Here is a 14,496-nt window from a genome sequence, read left to right as displayed (position 1 = left end):
AATCACATGTATTTATAAATTTAAGTTACTAACCATCAAAAAGAAAAAATAACATTAGATTTTCTTTCATTCAACATTACTTGGGGTGAAAAGGATAAAACAAACAACAAAAAATTAAATCTAAAAAGCAAAACAAATAGACCAAACATAAAAAAATAAATACATAATAGAATCTATAAGCAGAACATAATATATGTGCATATGTAGATTTTCTTTCATTCAACATTACTTCAGCCTTGAAAATTGACAACATATATCAAATGATACAAAAAGCGTAAGAGAAGTAATATCGAAATTAAAAAATATTTTTTAATCATAATACGCTAATTTTTTTTTAAAAAAAACTATCTCTTATTTTTCATTATTCCTCACACCTTGATAAAGAAGCTTATGAAAATTCATTCATATCATCAACATTTATATGGTTCATTATCTTAACGAAACATGCAAAATTAAAAAAATAACTAAGATTACTTCATAACAAAGCTTACAGAAAAGTACCTTCTCAGGAAGCACAGAAGTACATTTATAAGTTAGTAAATATATAATGTCATATAGAAACTCAAAAGTCATACAAATAACTCTTGAGTTTTTCTCCATACATGCACTTGCATTTAATTTATAATTATTTCTTTTGGCTAATTCATTATACAATATAATTAACGTAAAAGGGCCTAAAATGCTCTTACAGTATTGAAAATGACACAAAATTATCCTTCATCCACCTATTGGCTCCAAAATATCCGTGTCATCCACCTTTTGGTTCAAAATTGACCACTTATTTAACGGTTTTATATTTAAAGTATTTAAATATTTTTTAAAATACGTGGCGCTCAACTATTTGTTATAATTTAACTTATAAGTATAATTTATAAATCAATCCACTACCCACCCATTACTAATTAAATTCCTCTAATAAACACGTCACTTTATTAATTTAAGTTACTACCAATTGAGTGTTTTTAAAAATTATAGAAGTAAATTATCATACATTCAAGTGGTTAAATAAAAATCATCGATAAACTTAAAAGTCTGATTATGTTCATCTTAATTATTCTTACGTCTCAATATGTGATGTTACTTCATAGGTAACTTTTTTTTAAAAAATAATATATTAAAGGCTTTAAAATAAATCATATAGTTATAAAATTATATTTAAAAAAAGTGCATAAATTAATTCGGGATATATTAATTCTTTACTTTTATATTTTTTCCTGCATTTCTATTTACTTTTTGTTCTATAAAAAATGTGGTGTGGTGAATTGAAATATTTGTGTAATTATTTGATTATAGTCTTGATCTTTTTAAAGTTAGGTTTTACAATGTAGCTTCATGGTCCATTAATTTTTTATGAAATTTTTATTTTTATTTGCGGTCAAGTTAGCAATCTATGACTTTATTGTAAGTTTGCTGACTACCAAATTTATAGTTGATTGCTCATAAGGAATAATTTTAATCGTTAAAATGGGTATATAAAAAATTATATGAGATATACATACAATCTAGTTATAATAATAAGTTGTTTGAAAAATGATAAACTTAATAATCTAATAATATGAAAAAATATATTATTCTCTCCGCCCTGAAATTTCGAGAGTCAACTAAATTTTTGCTTGATCGGTTATTATTATATATGATCTTTTACCTATTTTAAGTTTGCTCTATTCAACAGAACCATAAAAAACAGATCATTCTATAATTTGGTAATTTGATGAGTTCCAGCATAACTTCTGAGCTCTGAGACAAGAATGAGGGGCCTCCGTTGCTACGAAAATATTGTTGTACACGTGTCAGATCCTCAAAAAAATGCATTAATTTTGAAGAATCCGATACACACCTGACTACATTTTGCTATGTGTCAATTAGCTCCTACACCATTGCTTAAGAGCCCAAAATCATAACTAGTGTACATTTGACATATCAAAGAATCAAGATGCTTCACCAAAGGTTTAGGTCTCAATTCAAAGAGATAGAAAGACGTTGTTTCTCGGTGTATGTGTGAGAGAGGAGAAGAGAAAAAATATACGAAAACATAGAGCAATTCCAATTTAAACACTAGATACAACAACAACAAACTCAGTGTAATCTCACAGGTAGGGTCTGGGGAGGTAGAGCGTATGCAGAGTCACATACCTTGCCCCTACCTTGAGAAGGTAGATTGATTGTTTTCGATAGAAACTTGGCTGAATAAACGATGAAAGAGAGGCATCAGTAACATGTGTTCCTGGGGTAAACATAGCTGCAATTTCAATGGAAAAAACAAAGGAACAGTAACTACAACAAAACTGCTTGTTGCAAACATTACTACGAGTCTACGACACTCATTTCACCTCCACAGTCGGGTGGACTAAGATACAAGAGATGCAAGTCCTATCGACGTTCATTAGGCGATTAACTTTTACCATACTGAAATGAAAAGAAAAAGGACATGGCGCGGTAGACTTCGTACTTGTCCTTATTGTGACACGAGCTGTTGAAACGTGAAATTTCCAACTTAAGGAGACGACGTTTGAAATTTTCACACATCATAGCACGCTAGTCCATCTCCTTAATCCACAGTGGGGTTCAAGTCTCCTGTTAAAGAAATAAGAGTTTCAATATGAGATCGAGATCACTTGCTCAAGAAAAGAGTCGTAGTAAATATATATCGAGCGTGATTCCACTCAAGGACATAGAACGTGTTATGTGTATGTACATTACGAATTCAAACTCCACAAAACTGAGAAGACAAGTTACCAAACAAAACAGTTTTTTTGTTTAGGCAGCTATTTCTGAACAGATATCAGATAACTCTGTCCACCAAGGCTGGGACACAACAACAACATACTCAGTGTAATCCCACAAGTGAGGTTTGGTGTACTTATACCTTACCCTTATGGCCCTACCTTAGAAGGTAAAGAGATTATTTCCGATAAACCCTCAACTTAAAGGGAAAAGCATAACAAAGCAGATTGAAAAAAGAAGTAACGGAAGTGAAGAAATCATGGAAAAATTACAATAGAAAGCATAAAGAAACATTCAGGAAAAAAAAGAAAGGAACAGTAACTACAACAAAATAGTGCAAAGTACAGGAGGAAACAAAGGCTTCAAGTTCAATTAAATACCTTTTCTACCTGCCTCCGATATTGTTGATTGCGCCCAATATACCACATTGACGCGTACGTGCTCTGATCTACTCAAATTCAAACTGAATATCTACGTGTAAGTATCGCCTCATCAGCTGAACAATAGATGAGGTAAAGTTGGCTAACATTTGACACTCTTCAGGTGTTTTAGTCTCGGAAATCACTCCGTGAATAACTAATTTAGTGAGATTAGGGCATCGTTGCAGTAGAGCAGTAACCCACTGGGTAAATACGTCATTAATTACCGTTGATCCCAGCTCCAACACATTGACATTCTCTAACAGAGATAGTCCTTGTAAACCATAGTGGAGAATTCCTTCACGTAAGTCGTCTCGTAAATCATAACTAACCGCAAGATGGTTCAACTGTGGGAAGCAAAGTGCAATTGTTTCGACATCCACTATCTCATCCTCTTCATCAAACACAACGTCCCATAACCTGAGACTTGTCATGGTAGATGATTTCGAGATCATCTGATAAAACTTGGACCAATTTATGGTGAAATTACTAACATCAACGGTTTCAAGATTATCAACAGACTCGCCAACATCAAGATGTATTATACTAACATCATCAATCTTGAAATACTTCAAAGTTCCTTTACCGACGAGCTCAAAAAGCTCAAGTGCACAATCTTTCAAGTGCAGATTCTCAAGGCTATCAGCCTCCAATATAAACTTGTCCAAACTTATCGCTTCAATGTAGATACTCTTTAGTGTAGTGCTGTTCAGCTCAACAGTTACCTGTGCATCTGACATTGCAATCTCCGGATTCACAAGGGCTAAACTTTCAATCTTTGGACATGCCGTCAGTAACAAATTAAGATCCAATGCTGAAATACTAACGTAACTTAACGAGAGTGATTTTAAACAGAGGAACCTCTGATAATTTGGTTCAACCCCTGATACTGAATTATGAGCAAGCACCAACATTTCCAACTTCTGTCGCCCGCATATATCAAGAATGTTGATATTTGGATTAGTACGAACATTGTAAAACAACCATTGCAACGATTCTCTTGTATACATGAGCCAAGCAACTACCGTGGAAGCTGAAAACTCATCAACATCATCCATCAATATCGATAAACCTTGTAAATGTGTTGTCTGAAACAATGTCTGAGTAATCAGTATCTCTAGCCTACTAGTACTTAGGTCTCGATAGAGTGGCCAATCATGAGAATTAAATGAAAGGGTATGGAGGTGTTTCTGACAAGCCTCCCGCCACTTTCTACACGTTGCAGATGCTACAATCACATCCCTCGCTGCTCCGAGGTGAGAGAGGATATTCCCGACGACCTCAACAGGAAGGTAATCCATATCACTAAAACACGTAAACAACAATCAGAAATTTGAACCTCAAGAGCTTGCAAATCTTTCACTCCATAACTAGTATCCTAGTAATTCCACAACGAGACGTCACCAAATTAATCAAGCTTTGATTTTTCTTCAATCATTGCGTAAATTTTAACTTTTAACCTTCAAATATGACACTAAGTAAACTAAAATGACATGCATTCACCAATACACATAGACAAAGAAGCAACGGAAGTCAGATAGGACCCAGGGGTTCATCTGAATCTCCTTCAGTGGAAAGTACATTGTTTATACATGGTAACAATTACTTTTGGCTAAACAGATCTCTAAATTTGTTGAGTTACCACTCATAATTTGTTCCTTTTAAACACCGTTGGTTGATCTGGAACCAGATTTTGTGAAGGATATTGATAGAGGATACATATGTTGCTCCAGAACTCATTAGTCCAATTGATAGTGAAAATCTTCGAGAATAATTGTGTTTTACTTTAAGTCATTTGAACACATTAGAAAACAAATAAGACCAACACACAGTTTGTCTTCATCCATCCAATTAAAATCATTACAATACAAACACAACTGAAGACATTTACAATAGAAAAATCGATCAAAATCAGCCAACAATGTTTAAAAGAAACAAATTATGGATGATTCAATTATTCAATAGGAAAATGGCGTAGTTGAGGTACCCGAGGAGAAAAACTAAATAAGTTTAGCGATCTGTTTATGAGTTCGGCCATTACTTTTTATGCATATATATAATAAATAATGTTGAACCCCATTCATCTTCTTCTTGAATTTACTTCATATTTGGAATCCCTTGCTAAAAATTCTAGCTCCGCCAATGCATTAGTTTGGTGTATACACTCGGTTTGAGTAATTTTTTTTTCCCGTATTTGTCTTAAAAACTTTATTTAGGAACATTTGGCCATGATTTTTTGTTCTTTTTCCCCGAGTCCCAACTCCGGAAAACACATTTGACCATAGCATTTTTTCGGAATTTGAAAAACACCAAAAAAAAATTTCCACTCCAAATTAGTCACAAAAATTCTTAAACAACTCTAATTCGCGTTCATAACCAAACACAACTCCAATTTTCAAATATCATTTTTCGCTTTGAATACAAAAACCACCTTTCTTCAAATGCTCACAATTCTCATAGCCAAACGCCTTATGTGTATTAAATATTTTATCCATAAAACCCAAAAAGTAAAAAAAGGATTATACTACAAAACTCATATAAAAAAAAATCCTAGCTCCATTACTGACATCAAATGGTTATCTCTAGAACACAACAAATTCACAATTTCTTGAAAAAAGAAAAATTGCAACAGAACTCATAAACTAAAAATAAAAATCCTAGCTCCGACACTGGCATTTAATGGATACCTATAGAACACATAAAATTCACAATTTCTTGAAAAAAATTTGTAGCAGAAAACAACACCAACCCATGATCTATAACACTTATATGATTACAAGATTAAGATTTTAAGTTTTTTTTATACATACCCAATTGAGAAAACTGCCAAAAGGAATGAATGATTGATGCCATTCCACAAAATCACCAAAAAATGAGAAGCAAAATTTTTTAGATAGCATTATGGGAAATGATAAATTGGTTGAAGGTTCACAGATGAAGAGTAAATCAAGGAAAATATTTATAATTGGGAATTGGAGATCCAACAACTATGAGAGGGAGAAAATAATTTATTTTTTTTTGAAAATGGAATGTGATACTATATTAACAAAATATTATAAAAAATTACCGTGAATTTGTGATAGCACGATAAATAATAGTGATAATTAATGATGGTGATGAATGTGATAACAGTTGTTATATGTTGTGGTAACTGATGATGGTGATTATCAATAATGAATATTTATAAGTAATGACGGTTGTCGTTAAGGAGGGTGGTTGTGTGTGGTAGTTGATAATGGTGGATAGGGGTGTTTTGTGTCGATTATTAAAATCAAATTAATTTAGTCGGTTTCTAAATTATTAAAACCAAACAAAAACCTAATAGAAATATACATCTATTGGTTTGGTTGTTATCGATTTCATTTTAGTTTAATTTGCCTATTCGATTATTAATCATACATGAAAATTTTAGAAAAAAAAATCATTCAAAATAAAAAATAATTAGAAGGACTATAACATTACAAAACATCTGATCACTAAACTTTTGGGAATAAAGCTCCAAAATTTACTACTTCTGGCTTAGAAAAGAAAGAGCACTCATATTTCGAGTCTCACCAAAAAATTTCTATATATACATATACGTGAAATCAGTAAGATAAATATGCTTCTCTTCTACTTTTTTATTTTATATATATAAGAGTGTTTTACAAATGCAACTTGACAATTATAACATGTTCTCAAAATAAAAAAAATAAAATAAAAAATAAACAAATACACATTATGGCTTGGTCATGAGATAGCTCTTATTTATTTTTTTAGTTTCTCATCCAGTGTTCGATACTCATATTAGAGCCCGATTATAATTTTGATTTCACGTCAGAAAGTCCCACGTTGAGAGGTAAAGTGCTCCCTAACAAAGACGACTCAACAACTGAAGAAGCAAACTCTAGAAGCTCTTTGTTACTCTCAAATAGTAACATATCATCCTCAGTCAAAGTGATTAGTACATTTATTCCTTCACCACTTGGATCATCCATGAAAATAAATTTATTTTTCATTGGATCTTTCATATGAGTCACTCTTAGGGGGCTACCCCATCCAAAATCAACGTTACGTGACCCAAAAGTGCACAAGCTTGTGCAAAAATACATGTCAAAACAATCCTCCTTTGCTATGTTGACAATTTCTTTAATTTTTTCGATTGCATGTAAGGCTAGTTCCTTTGTGTTCATATCTTTCAATTCGTATCTGTTGAATGCCTTGAATTGAGCCCTTAATTATCTGTCAATTCTGTATTTTGGACCCAAGCCTGTTAGGGCGTAGCTTAGCACTATATATAGACGCTATGACAAACCCTATTCTGTAATTCTGTTCTTGCCTCTCCATAATAAAACTGCTCCCCCTCTTTCCGTGGACGTAGCCAATTTATTGGTGAACCACGTAAATCTGTTGTCTTGTTTTTTGCGTTTATATTTTCTCGTATTATATCAAATTCCGCATAACAAATTGGTATCAGAGCCTCTCGGTTAATCGATGTTCTTGGAGAATTTCGAGATGTCCGCTTTGAACGTGAAAATCGACAAATTCACAGGGAGGAACAGTTTCAGTTTATGGCAGATCAAGATGCGGGCTTTGTTGAAACAACAAGGCTTCTGGGCGCCGTTGTCGAAAGACAAGAACGCCGTCGTTACTCCTGAGATGGCGATTCTGGAGAAAAAGGCGCACTCGACGATCATGCTGTGTCTCGCGGATGACGTCATCACGGAGGTCTCGGATGAAGAGACTGCTGCTGGTCTGTGGTTGAAGCTGGAGAGTTTGTACATGACAAAATCTCTAACCAACAAGCTGCTTCTGAAACAACGTCTATTCGGTTTACGAATGGCTGAAGGTACACAACTCAGGGAAAATTTAGAGCAATTGAATACTTTGTTATTAGAATTGCGTAATATCGATGTGAAGATCGAGGATGAAGATGCTGCCCTGATTCTGTTAGTATCTCTCCCAATGTCGTTTGAGAATTTTGTTCAATCGTTCATTGTTGGGAAAGATACTGTGTCGCTGGAAGAAGTCAGATCGGCCCTTCATAGCAGGGAATTACGGCATAAGGCTAACGGCACAAGTACAGACATACAGCCTTCCGGTCTGTTCACCAGTAGCGGAAAGGGAAGGAAAAACGGCGGAAAAAAAATAAGCCGATGTCGAAGGGTGCAAAGCCGGATGATGTTTGTAATTACTGCAAGAAGAAGGGACATTGGAAATTTGATTGTCCAAAGAAGAAGAAGCAATCGGAAAAACAATCAGTTTCTGCTGCTGTTGCTGAAGAAGACACCAATTCTGAAGAAGACATTGCCCTAGTTGCGGATGAGCACACTCATCATTCAGATGTGTGGGTTCTCGAGGGCATCCTATCACATCTGTCCTAGGAGAGAGTGGTTCACGACTTATGAGCAGGTAGACGGAGGCAGCATCTCGATGGCTAACAGTTCTGTCTGCAAGGTGGTTGGGACAGGATCGATCAAGATAAGGACACATGACGGTAGCTTCTGCACATTGAACGAGGTCAGGCACGTTCCATTGATGACGAAAAATCTGATATCTCTCAGTCTTTTGGATAGCAAGGGATTCAGGTGGTCGGGAAAAGATGGAGTCTTGCGGGTCTGGAAGGGTTCAAATCTGATTCTGAAAGGTGTCATGCGTGGTACTTTGTATTTTCTACAAGGTTCCACGGTTACAGGTTCAGCCCATGTTGCATCGTCAGAAGTTCACCAGGAGGATATGACTAAGTTATGGCACATGAGACTTGGTCATATGGGTGAAAGAGGGATGCAAATTCTCTCAAAGGAGGATCTTCTTGCTGGTCATAAGGTTAAGAGCCTAGAGTTTTGTGAACATTGTGTCTTTGGAAAACTACATCGCAACAAGTTTCCAAAGGCCATTCACAGAACAAAATGCACACTTGATTATATCCATTCTGATTGTTGGGGTCCATGCCGTGTTGAGTCTTTGGGAGGCTGCAGATTTTTTGTGTCCATTATTGATGACTACTCAAGGATGACTTGGGTGTACATGATGAAGCATAAAAGTGAAGCTTTTCAGAAGTTCAAGGAGTGGAAAATTTTGATGGAAAATCAAACAGGGAAGAAGATCAAAAGGTTGCGAACTGATAATGGGCTGGAATTCTGCTAGTCTGAATTTGATCAATTCTGTAAGGGTGAAGGGATTGCTCGACATCGTATAGTCAGAAATACACCACAGCAGAACGGTGTAGCTGAGCGGATGAATCAAACACTTCTGGAGAGAGCAAGGCGCATGCTCTCTAATGCTTTAGATAAAAGATTCTGGGCAGAAGCGGTTAGTACAGCTTGCTACTTGGTTAACCGCGGACCACATACAGGCATACAGTACAAGACACCTATGGAGATGTGGTCAGGAAAAGCTGCAGATTATTCAAATCTGAAAGCTTTTGGTTGTACGGCTTACTATCACATCAGTGAAGGTAAGTTAGAACCAAGAGCCAAAAAAGGAGTATTTGTGGGCTACGGAGATGGAGTGAAAGGTTTCAGAATCTGGTCTCCAGCAGAAAAAAGGGTTATTATGAGCAGGAACGTTGTCTTTGATGAAAGTTCTCTGCTTAGAACCATTGTGAAGCCTACAACTACGTCAGAAACTGGGAGTCTTGATAAACAGGTGGAGTTTCAAGTCATTCAGAACGAGAGCGATTTGAAAGAACCTGAAGAGGAGGATCAAGAGCCACAGACAGAAATTGATATTCCAGAATCCATGCCATCAGATATCCATCAGAGTATAGCTCAAGATCGGCCAAGGAGGGTTGGAGTTCGGCCACCTACGAGGTATGGTTTTGAGGACATGGTGGGTTATACACTACAGGTTGCTGAAGAGGTAGATACATCTGAGCCATCTACTTACAAAGAAGCCATTTTAAGTCCTGATTCTGAAAAATGGTTTGCTGCTATGGGAGATGAGATGGAGTCCCTACACAAGAATCAGACATGGGATTTGGTCATACAGCCTTCGGGAAGAAAGATTATTACTTGCAAATGGGTTTTTCAAGAAGAAGGAAGGGATATCACCAGCAGAAGGAGTCAAGTATAAAGCCAGGGTTGTTGCCAGAGGTTTTAACCAAAGAGAGGGAGTGGACTACAATGAGATCTTCTCACCAGTGGTCAGACATACTTCCATCCGAGTGTTACTAGCGATAGTTACACATCAAAATCTGGAGCTTGAACAACTTGATGTGAAGACAACATTTCTACATGGAGAGTTGGAGGAAGAGATATACATGACTCAGCCGGATGGTTTCCAAGTTCTAGGGAAGGAAAATCACGTCTGCAAGTTGAAGAAGTCCTTATATGGACTTAAGCAGTCTCCAAGGCAGTGGTACAAAAGGTTTGACAGCTATATGGTGAAGTTGGGCTATACTCGGAGCTCATATGATTGTTGTGTCTACTACAATAGGCTCAAGGATGATTCATTCATCTATCTAGTGCTTTATGTAGATGATATGCTGATAGCTGCAAAGAAGAAGTATGACGTTCAGAAGCTGAAGGGTTTACTTAGTGCTGAGTTTGAGATGAAGGATCTGGGAGCCGCTCGGAAGATTCTAGGGATGGAGATCATTAGAGACAGAGAGAGAAGGAAACTTTTCTTGTCACAGAGAAGCTACATTCAGAAGGTCTTGGCGAGGTTTGACATGTCTTCATCTAAGCCTATTGATACCCCCAGTGCTGCCAATATCCATCTCACTGCCATGTTCACTCCACAGTCAGAAGAAGAGAAGGAGTATATGTCACGAGTCCCTTATGCCAGTGCCGTAGAAAGTTTGATGTATGCTATGGTCTGTACAAGGCCAGATTTAGCACATGCAGTCAGTGTAGTGAGAAGATTCATGGGACAACCAGGGAGAGAACATTGGCAGGCTGTGAAGAGAATTTTTTGGTACCTTAGAGGTACATCTGACGTTGGTCTCCTTTATGGAGGTGATACTCAGTGCTTGGTTACTGGCTATTCTGATTCTGACTATGCTGGAGATGTTGACACAAGAAGATTGATGACTGGCTACGTGTTTACCCTTGGAGGATCTGTCGTCAGTTGGAAGGCAACTTTGCAACCTACAGTGACTTTGTCTTCTACGAAAGCGGAGTACATGGCCTTGACAGGCTGCAAAAGAAGGGATTTGGCTGAAAGGGCTGGTTAGTGATCTTGGTCTGCATCATGATCAGGCTACGGTGTATTGTGACAGTTTGAGCGCAATTTGCCTAGCCAAGGATCAAGTCCATCATGAGAGAACCAAGCATATTGACGTGAGGTATCATTTTCTGAGAAGTGAGAAGAGAATCAAGGTGAAGAAAGTAGGAACTGCTGATAATCCTGCTGATATGTTCACAAAGCCGGTTCCACAGAGCAAGTTTCAACATTGTTTGGACTTGCTCAACATCAGAAGCTGTTAATTGCCCCGCGGGGCAATTCTGAGAAAGAGGGGGAGTCCTGGCCTTATCATAGTGCGTCTGAAGAATCTGTTTGGAGAATTCAAGTCAAGGTGGAGATTTGTTGAATGCCTTGAATTGGGTCCTTAATTATCTGTCAATTCTGTATTTTGGGCCCAAGCCTGCTAGGGCGTAGCTTAGCACTATATATAGACGCTATGGCAAAAACCCATATTCTGTAATTCTGTTCTTGCCTCTCCATAATAAAACTGCTCCCCCTCTTTCCGTGGACGTAGCCAATTTATTGGTGAACCACGTAAATCTGTTGTCTTGTTTTTCGCATTTATATTTTCTCGTATTATATCAAATTCCGCATAACAGTATCGAAGTTGTTGTTTAGCCTTTTGTAACTCACCAACATAGCTTGGTAACGTTATTTTATCTATACTCATTGCTATTGTGCTAAAGAGACAAGTAGCATTTCCCATTGTGTTGAGTGGAATAGGGGGGCGTAAATTCATTACCTGGTATAACATAGTTGGTCTAAACACGCCTGATTTTGCCATTGACACATCAACCCCGCACTTATGAATAAGTGCCATGGCAACTTCAATGCGAGATGGATTTTGTATTTGTGAATTTGTTGAAACAATACTATCCTTGAGTTTAGACAAGGTAAATGATGACAAATTGTACATTCTTGACACACATCGTTGAGGGTCAGGCACAACATTAGGCATAGGTGGAGGATTATCTATTGGTGGAAGGAACAAAGCTCCATCAAACTGAGGAGATGGTTGGAAATTTAATTTATGATCGTCTCTAGCCATAGAAATCCAATCACCAAGGAACTTAAACGCGCTGTACCCATCAGCAATCTTGTGGGATACACATAAGCTAACTCCCACTCCACCACAATCAAAATGGCTCAATTGGACCACTACAAGGCTACTTCTTTCTTCTGATAAGGAATTACCCAAGCCAAATTTTGTGGGAACACTATCTCAATAGCATCATTATACGGATTGCTAAGTATTTCAGACATTTGAATTGATATGAACATTCAAATACTCAGCGCCTATATCATTGCAATCAACATACTTATTATCCTTGATACGTCCCCCCGAAGGGATAATAAAAGTATAATATTTTTGAAAGGGAATTTTCAAGAATATTGGATATTTGAGTTATGGTATGATTTTCAGGTTTAGAGTACAAGGCAGCAATTGGTAAATATAGAGTATTATCTGTTTGATCTCTAAATGAGAGATTGTAATGTCTATGTGAAGAAGGGGTGGGGGGAGAAGGCTTAATGAATTTTCTTGAGAGAATTGTTGGTGAGGCCATTTTTAGTTCTATGTTTTTAAAATTTGAATTGCACATTCACATTTATATAGTAGTCTTAGTAAAATATCATGTCAATTTATGTATTTTGATTTAGGTTACAACATCAAATCAACTAATATTTCAATATAGTTTTTTTATTTTATTTTTATATTTAAAATACAACTCATATCATAGAGATTCTATAAATCATAATGGTCAATAACTTACAACATTTAGAAAAGATTGTGATTCAAAAAATAATTAGGACATATGAGCCTAAAAAGAATATATGAAATTGCAATTTAAGTCTCACAAAGGAATGCACATGGATAATTCCACCTTACAACTAATCAATTTGAATTATAATCTCGAAAGTCGTGTTATATCTTGGAGTACTTTTATATTTACCCTAACTTTTATGTATTATTAGAAGGGTTGACTTACCTATTAGGAGGAATATTAATAGATCCGACTCCTCTCCATCAACTTTTTAGCGCTCTTCAATTATCTATTTGTTTATTTTTATTAGACTTGAATTAGTAATAGTTGACTTTGAATATTTTTTCCTTATCGTTAGGCACATGATTAACTATTGTTGTGCGGAATTTGAGATAATACGAGAAAATATAAACGCAAAAACAAGATAACAGATTTACGTGGTTCACCAATAAATTGGCTACGTCCACGGGAAGAGAGGGAGCAGTTTTATTATGGAGAGGCAAAAACAGAATTACAGAATAGGGTTTCCCATAGCGTCTATATATAGTGCTAAGCGAGACCCCTGTCCTTTCTGTTTGTAGCGGGTCCGATTCAAGGCATTCAACAAATCTCCACCTTGACTTGAATTCTCCGAACAGATTCTTCAGACGCACTATGATAGTGCCAAGCCTCCCCCTCTTCCTCAGAGTTGCCCCGCAGGGCAATTAACAGCTTCTGATGTTGAGCAAGTCCATACAGTGTTGAAACTTGCTCTGTGGAACCGGCTTTGTGAACATATCAGCAGGATTATCAGCAGTTCCTACTTTCTTTACCTTGATTCTCTTCTCACTTCTTAGAAAATGATACCTTACGTCAATATGCTTGGTTCTCTCATGATGGACTTGATCCTTGGCTAGACAAATTGCGCTCAAACTGTCACAATACACCGTAGCCTGATCATGATGCAGACCAAGATCACTAACCAGCCCTTTCAACCAAATCCCTTCTTTTGCAGCCTCTGTCAAGGCCATGTACTCCGCTTCCGTAGTAGACAAAGTCACTGTAGGTTGCAAAGTTGCCTTCCAACTGACGACAGATCCTCCAAGGGTAAACACATAGCCAGTCATCGATCTTCTTGTGTCAACATCTCCAGCATAGTCTGAATCAGAATAGCCAGTAACCAAGCACTGAGTATCACCTCCATAAATGAGAACAACGTCAGATGTACCTCTAAGGTACCGGAAAATTCTCTTCACAGCCTGCCAATGTTCTCTCCCTGGTTGTCCCATGAATCTGCTCACTACACTGACTGCATGTGCTAAATCTGGCCTTGTACAGACCATAGCATACATCAAACTTCCTACGGCACTGGCATAAGGGACTCGTGACATATACTCCTTCTCTTCTTCTGACTGTGGAGCGAACATGGCAGTGAGATGGATATT

The 14,496-nt window shown here is 36.8% G+C and overlaps 1 protein-coding gene and 1 pseudogene across 2 annotated transcripts; both read right to left on the bottom strand.

The window, feature by feature from the left end:
• Positions 1 to 2,076: 2,076 nt before the first annotated feature.
• On the bottom strand, positions 2,077 to 6,262 carry LOC101257734 (F-box/LRR-repeat protein At1g67190). 2 transcript variants are annotated; one of them, XM_019210982.3, is made up of 4 exons: positions 5,954 to 6,262; positions 3,105 to 4,448; positions 2,450 to 2,574; positions 2,077 to 2,239 (listed from the first exon to the last, which is right to left on the bottom strand). In XM_019210982.3, the coding sequence occupies exon 2, from the start codon at positions 4,442 to 4,444 to the stop codon at positions 3,173 to 3,175; it is 1,272 nt and encodes a 423-aa protein (XP_019066527.1). In that variant the 5' UTR covers positions 4,445 to 4,448; positions 5,954 to 6,262; the 3' UTR covers positions 2,077 to 2,239; positions 2,450 to 2,574; positions 3,105 to 3,172. The 2 variants fall into 2 exon arrangements, with proteins under 2 accessions (XP_019066527.1, XP_010313356.1); XM_010315054.4 differs by having other exon boundaries at positions 2,077 to 2,574.
• Positions 6,263 to 6,940: 678 nt separating this feature from the next.
• On the bottom strand, positions 6,941 to 12,874 carry LOC112940277 (acylsugar acyltransferase 3-like; annotated as a pseudogene).
• Positions 12,875 to 14,496: the final 1,622 nt, after the last annotated feature.

Source organism: Solanum lycopersicum, chromosome 11, assembly GCF_036512215.1.
Source record: "Solanum lycopersicum chromosome 11, SLM_r2.1".
In the NCBI taxonomy this organism is placed as follows: domain Eukaryota; kingdom Viridiplantae; phylum Streptophyta; class Magnoliopsida; order Solanales; family Solanaceae; genus Solanum; species Solanum lycopersicum.
The sequence above is the reverse complement of the archived record's forward strand: the minus strand, read 5'-3'. Positions and strand labels throughout refer to the sequence as shown.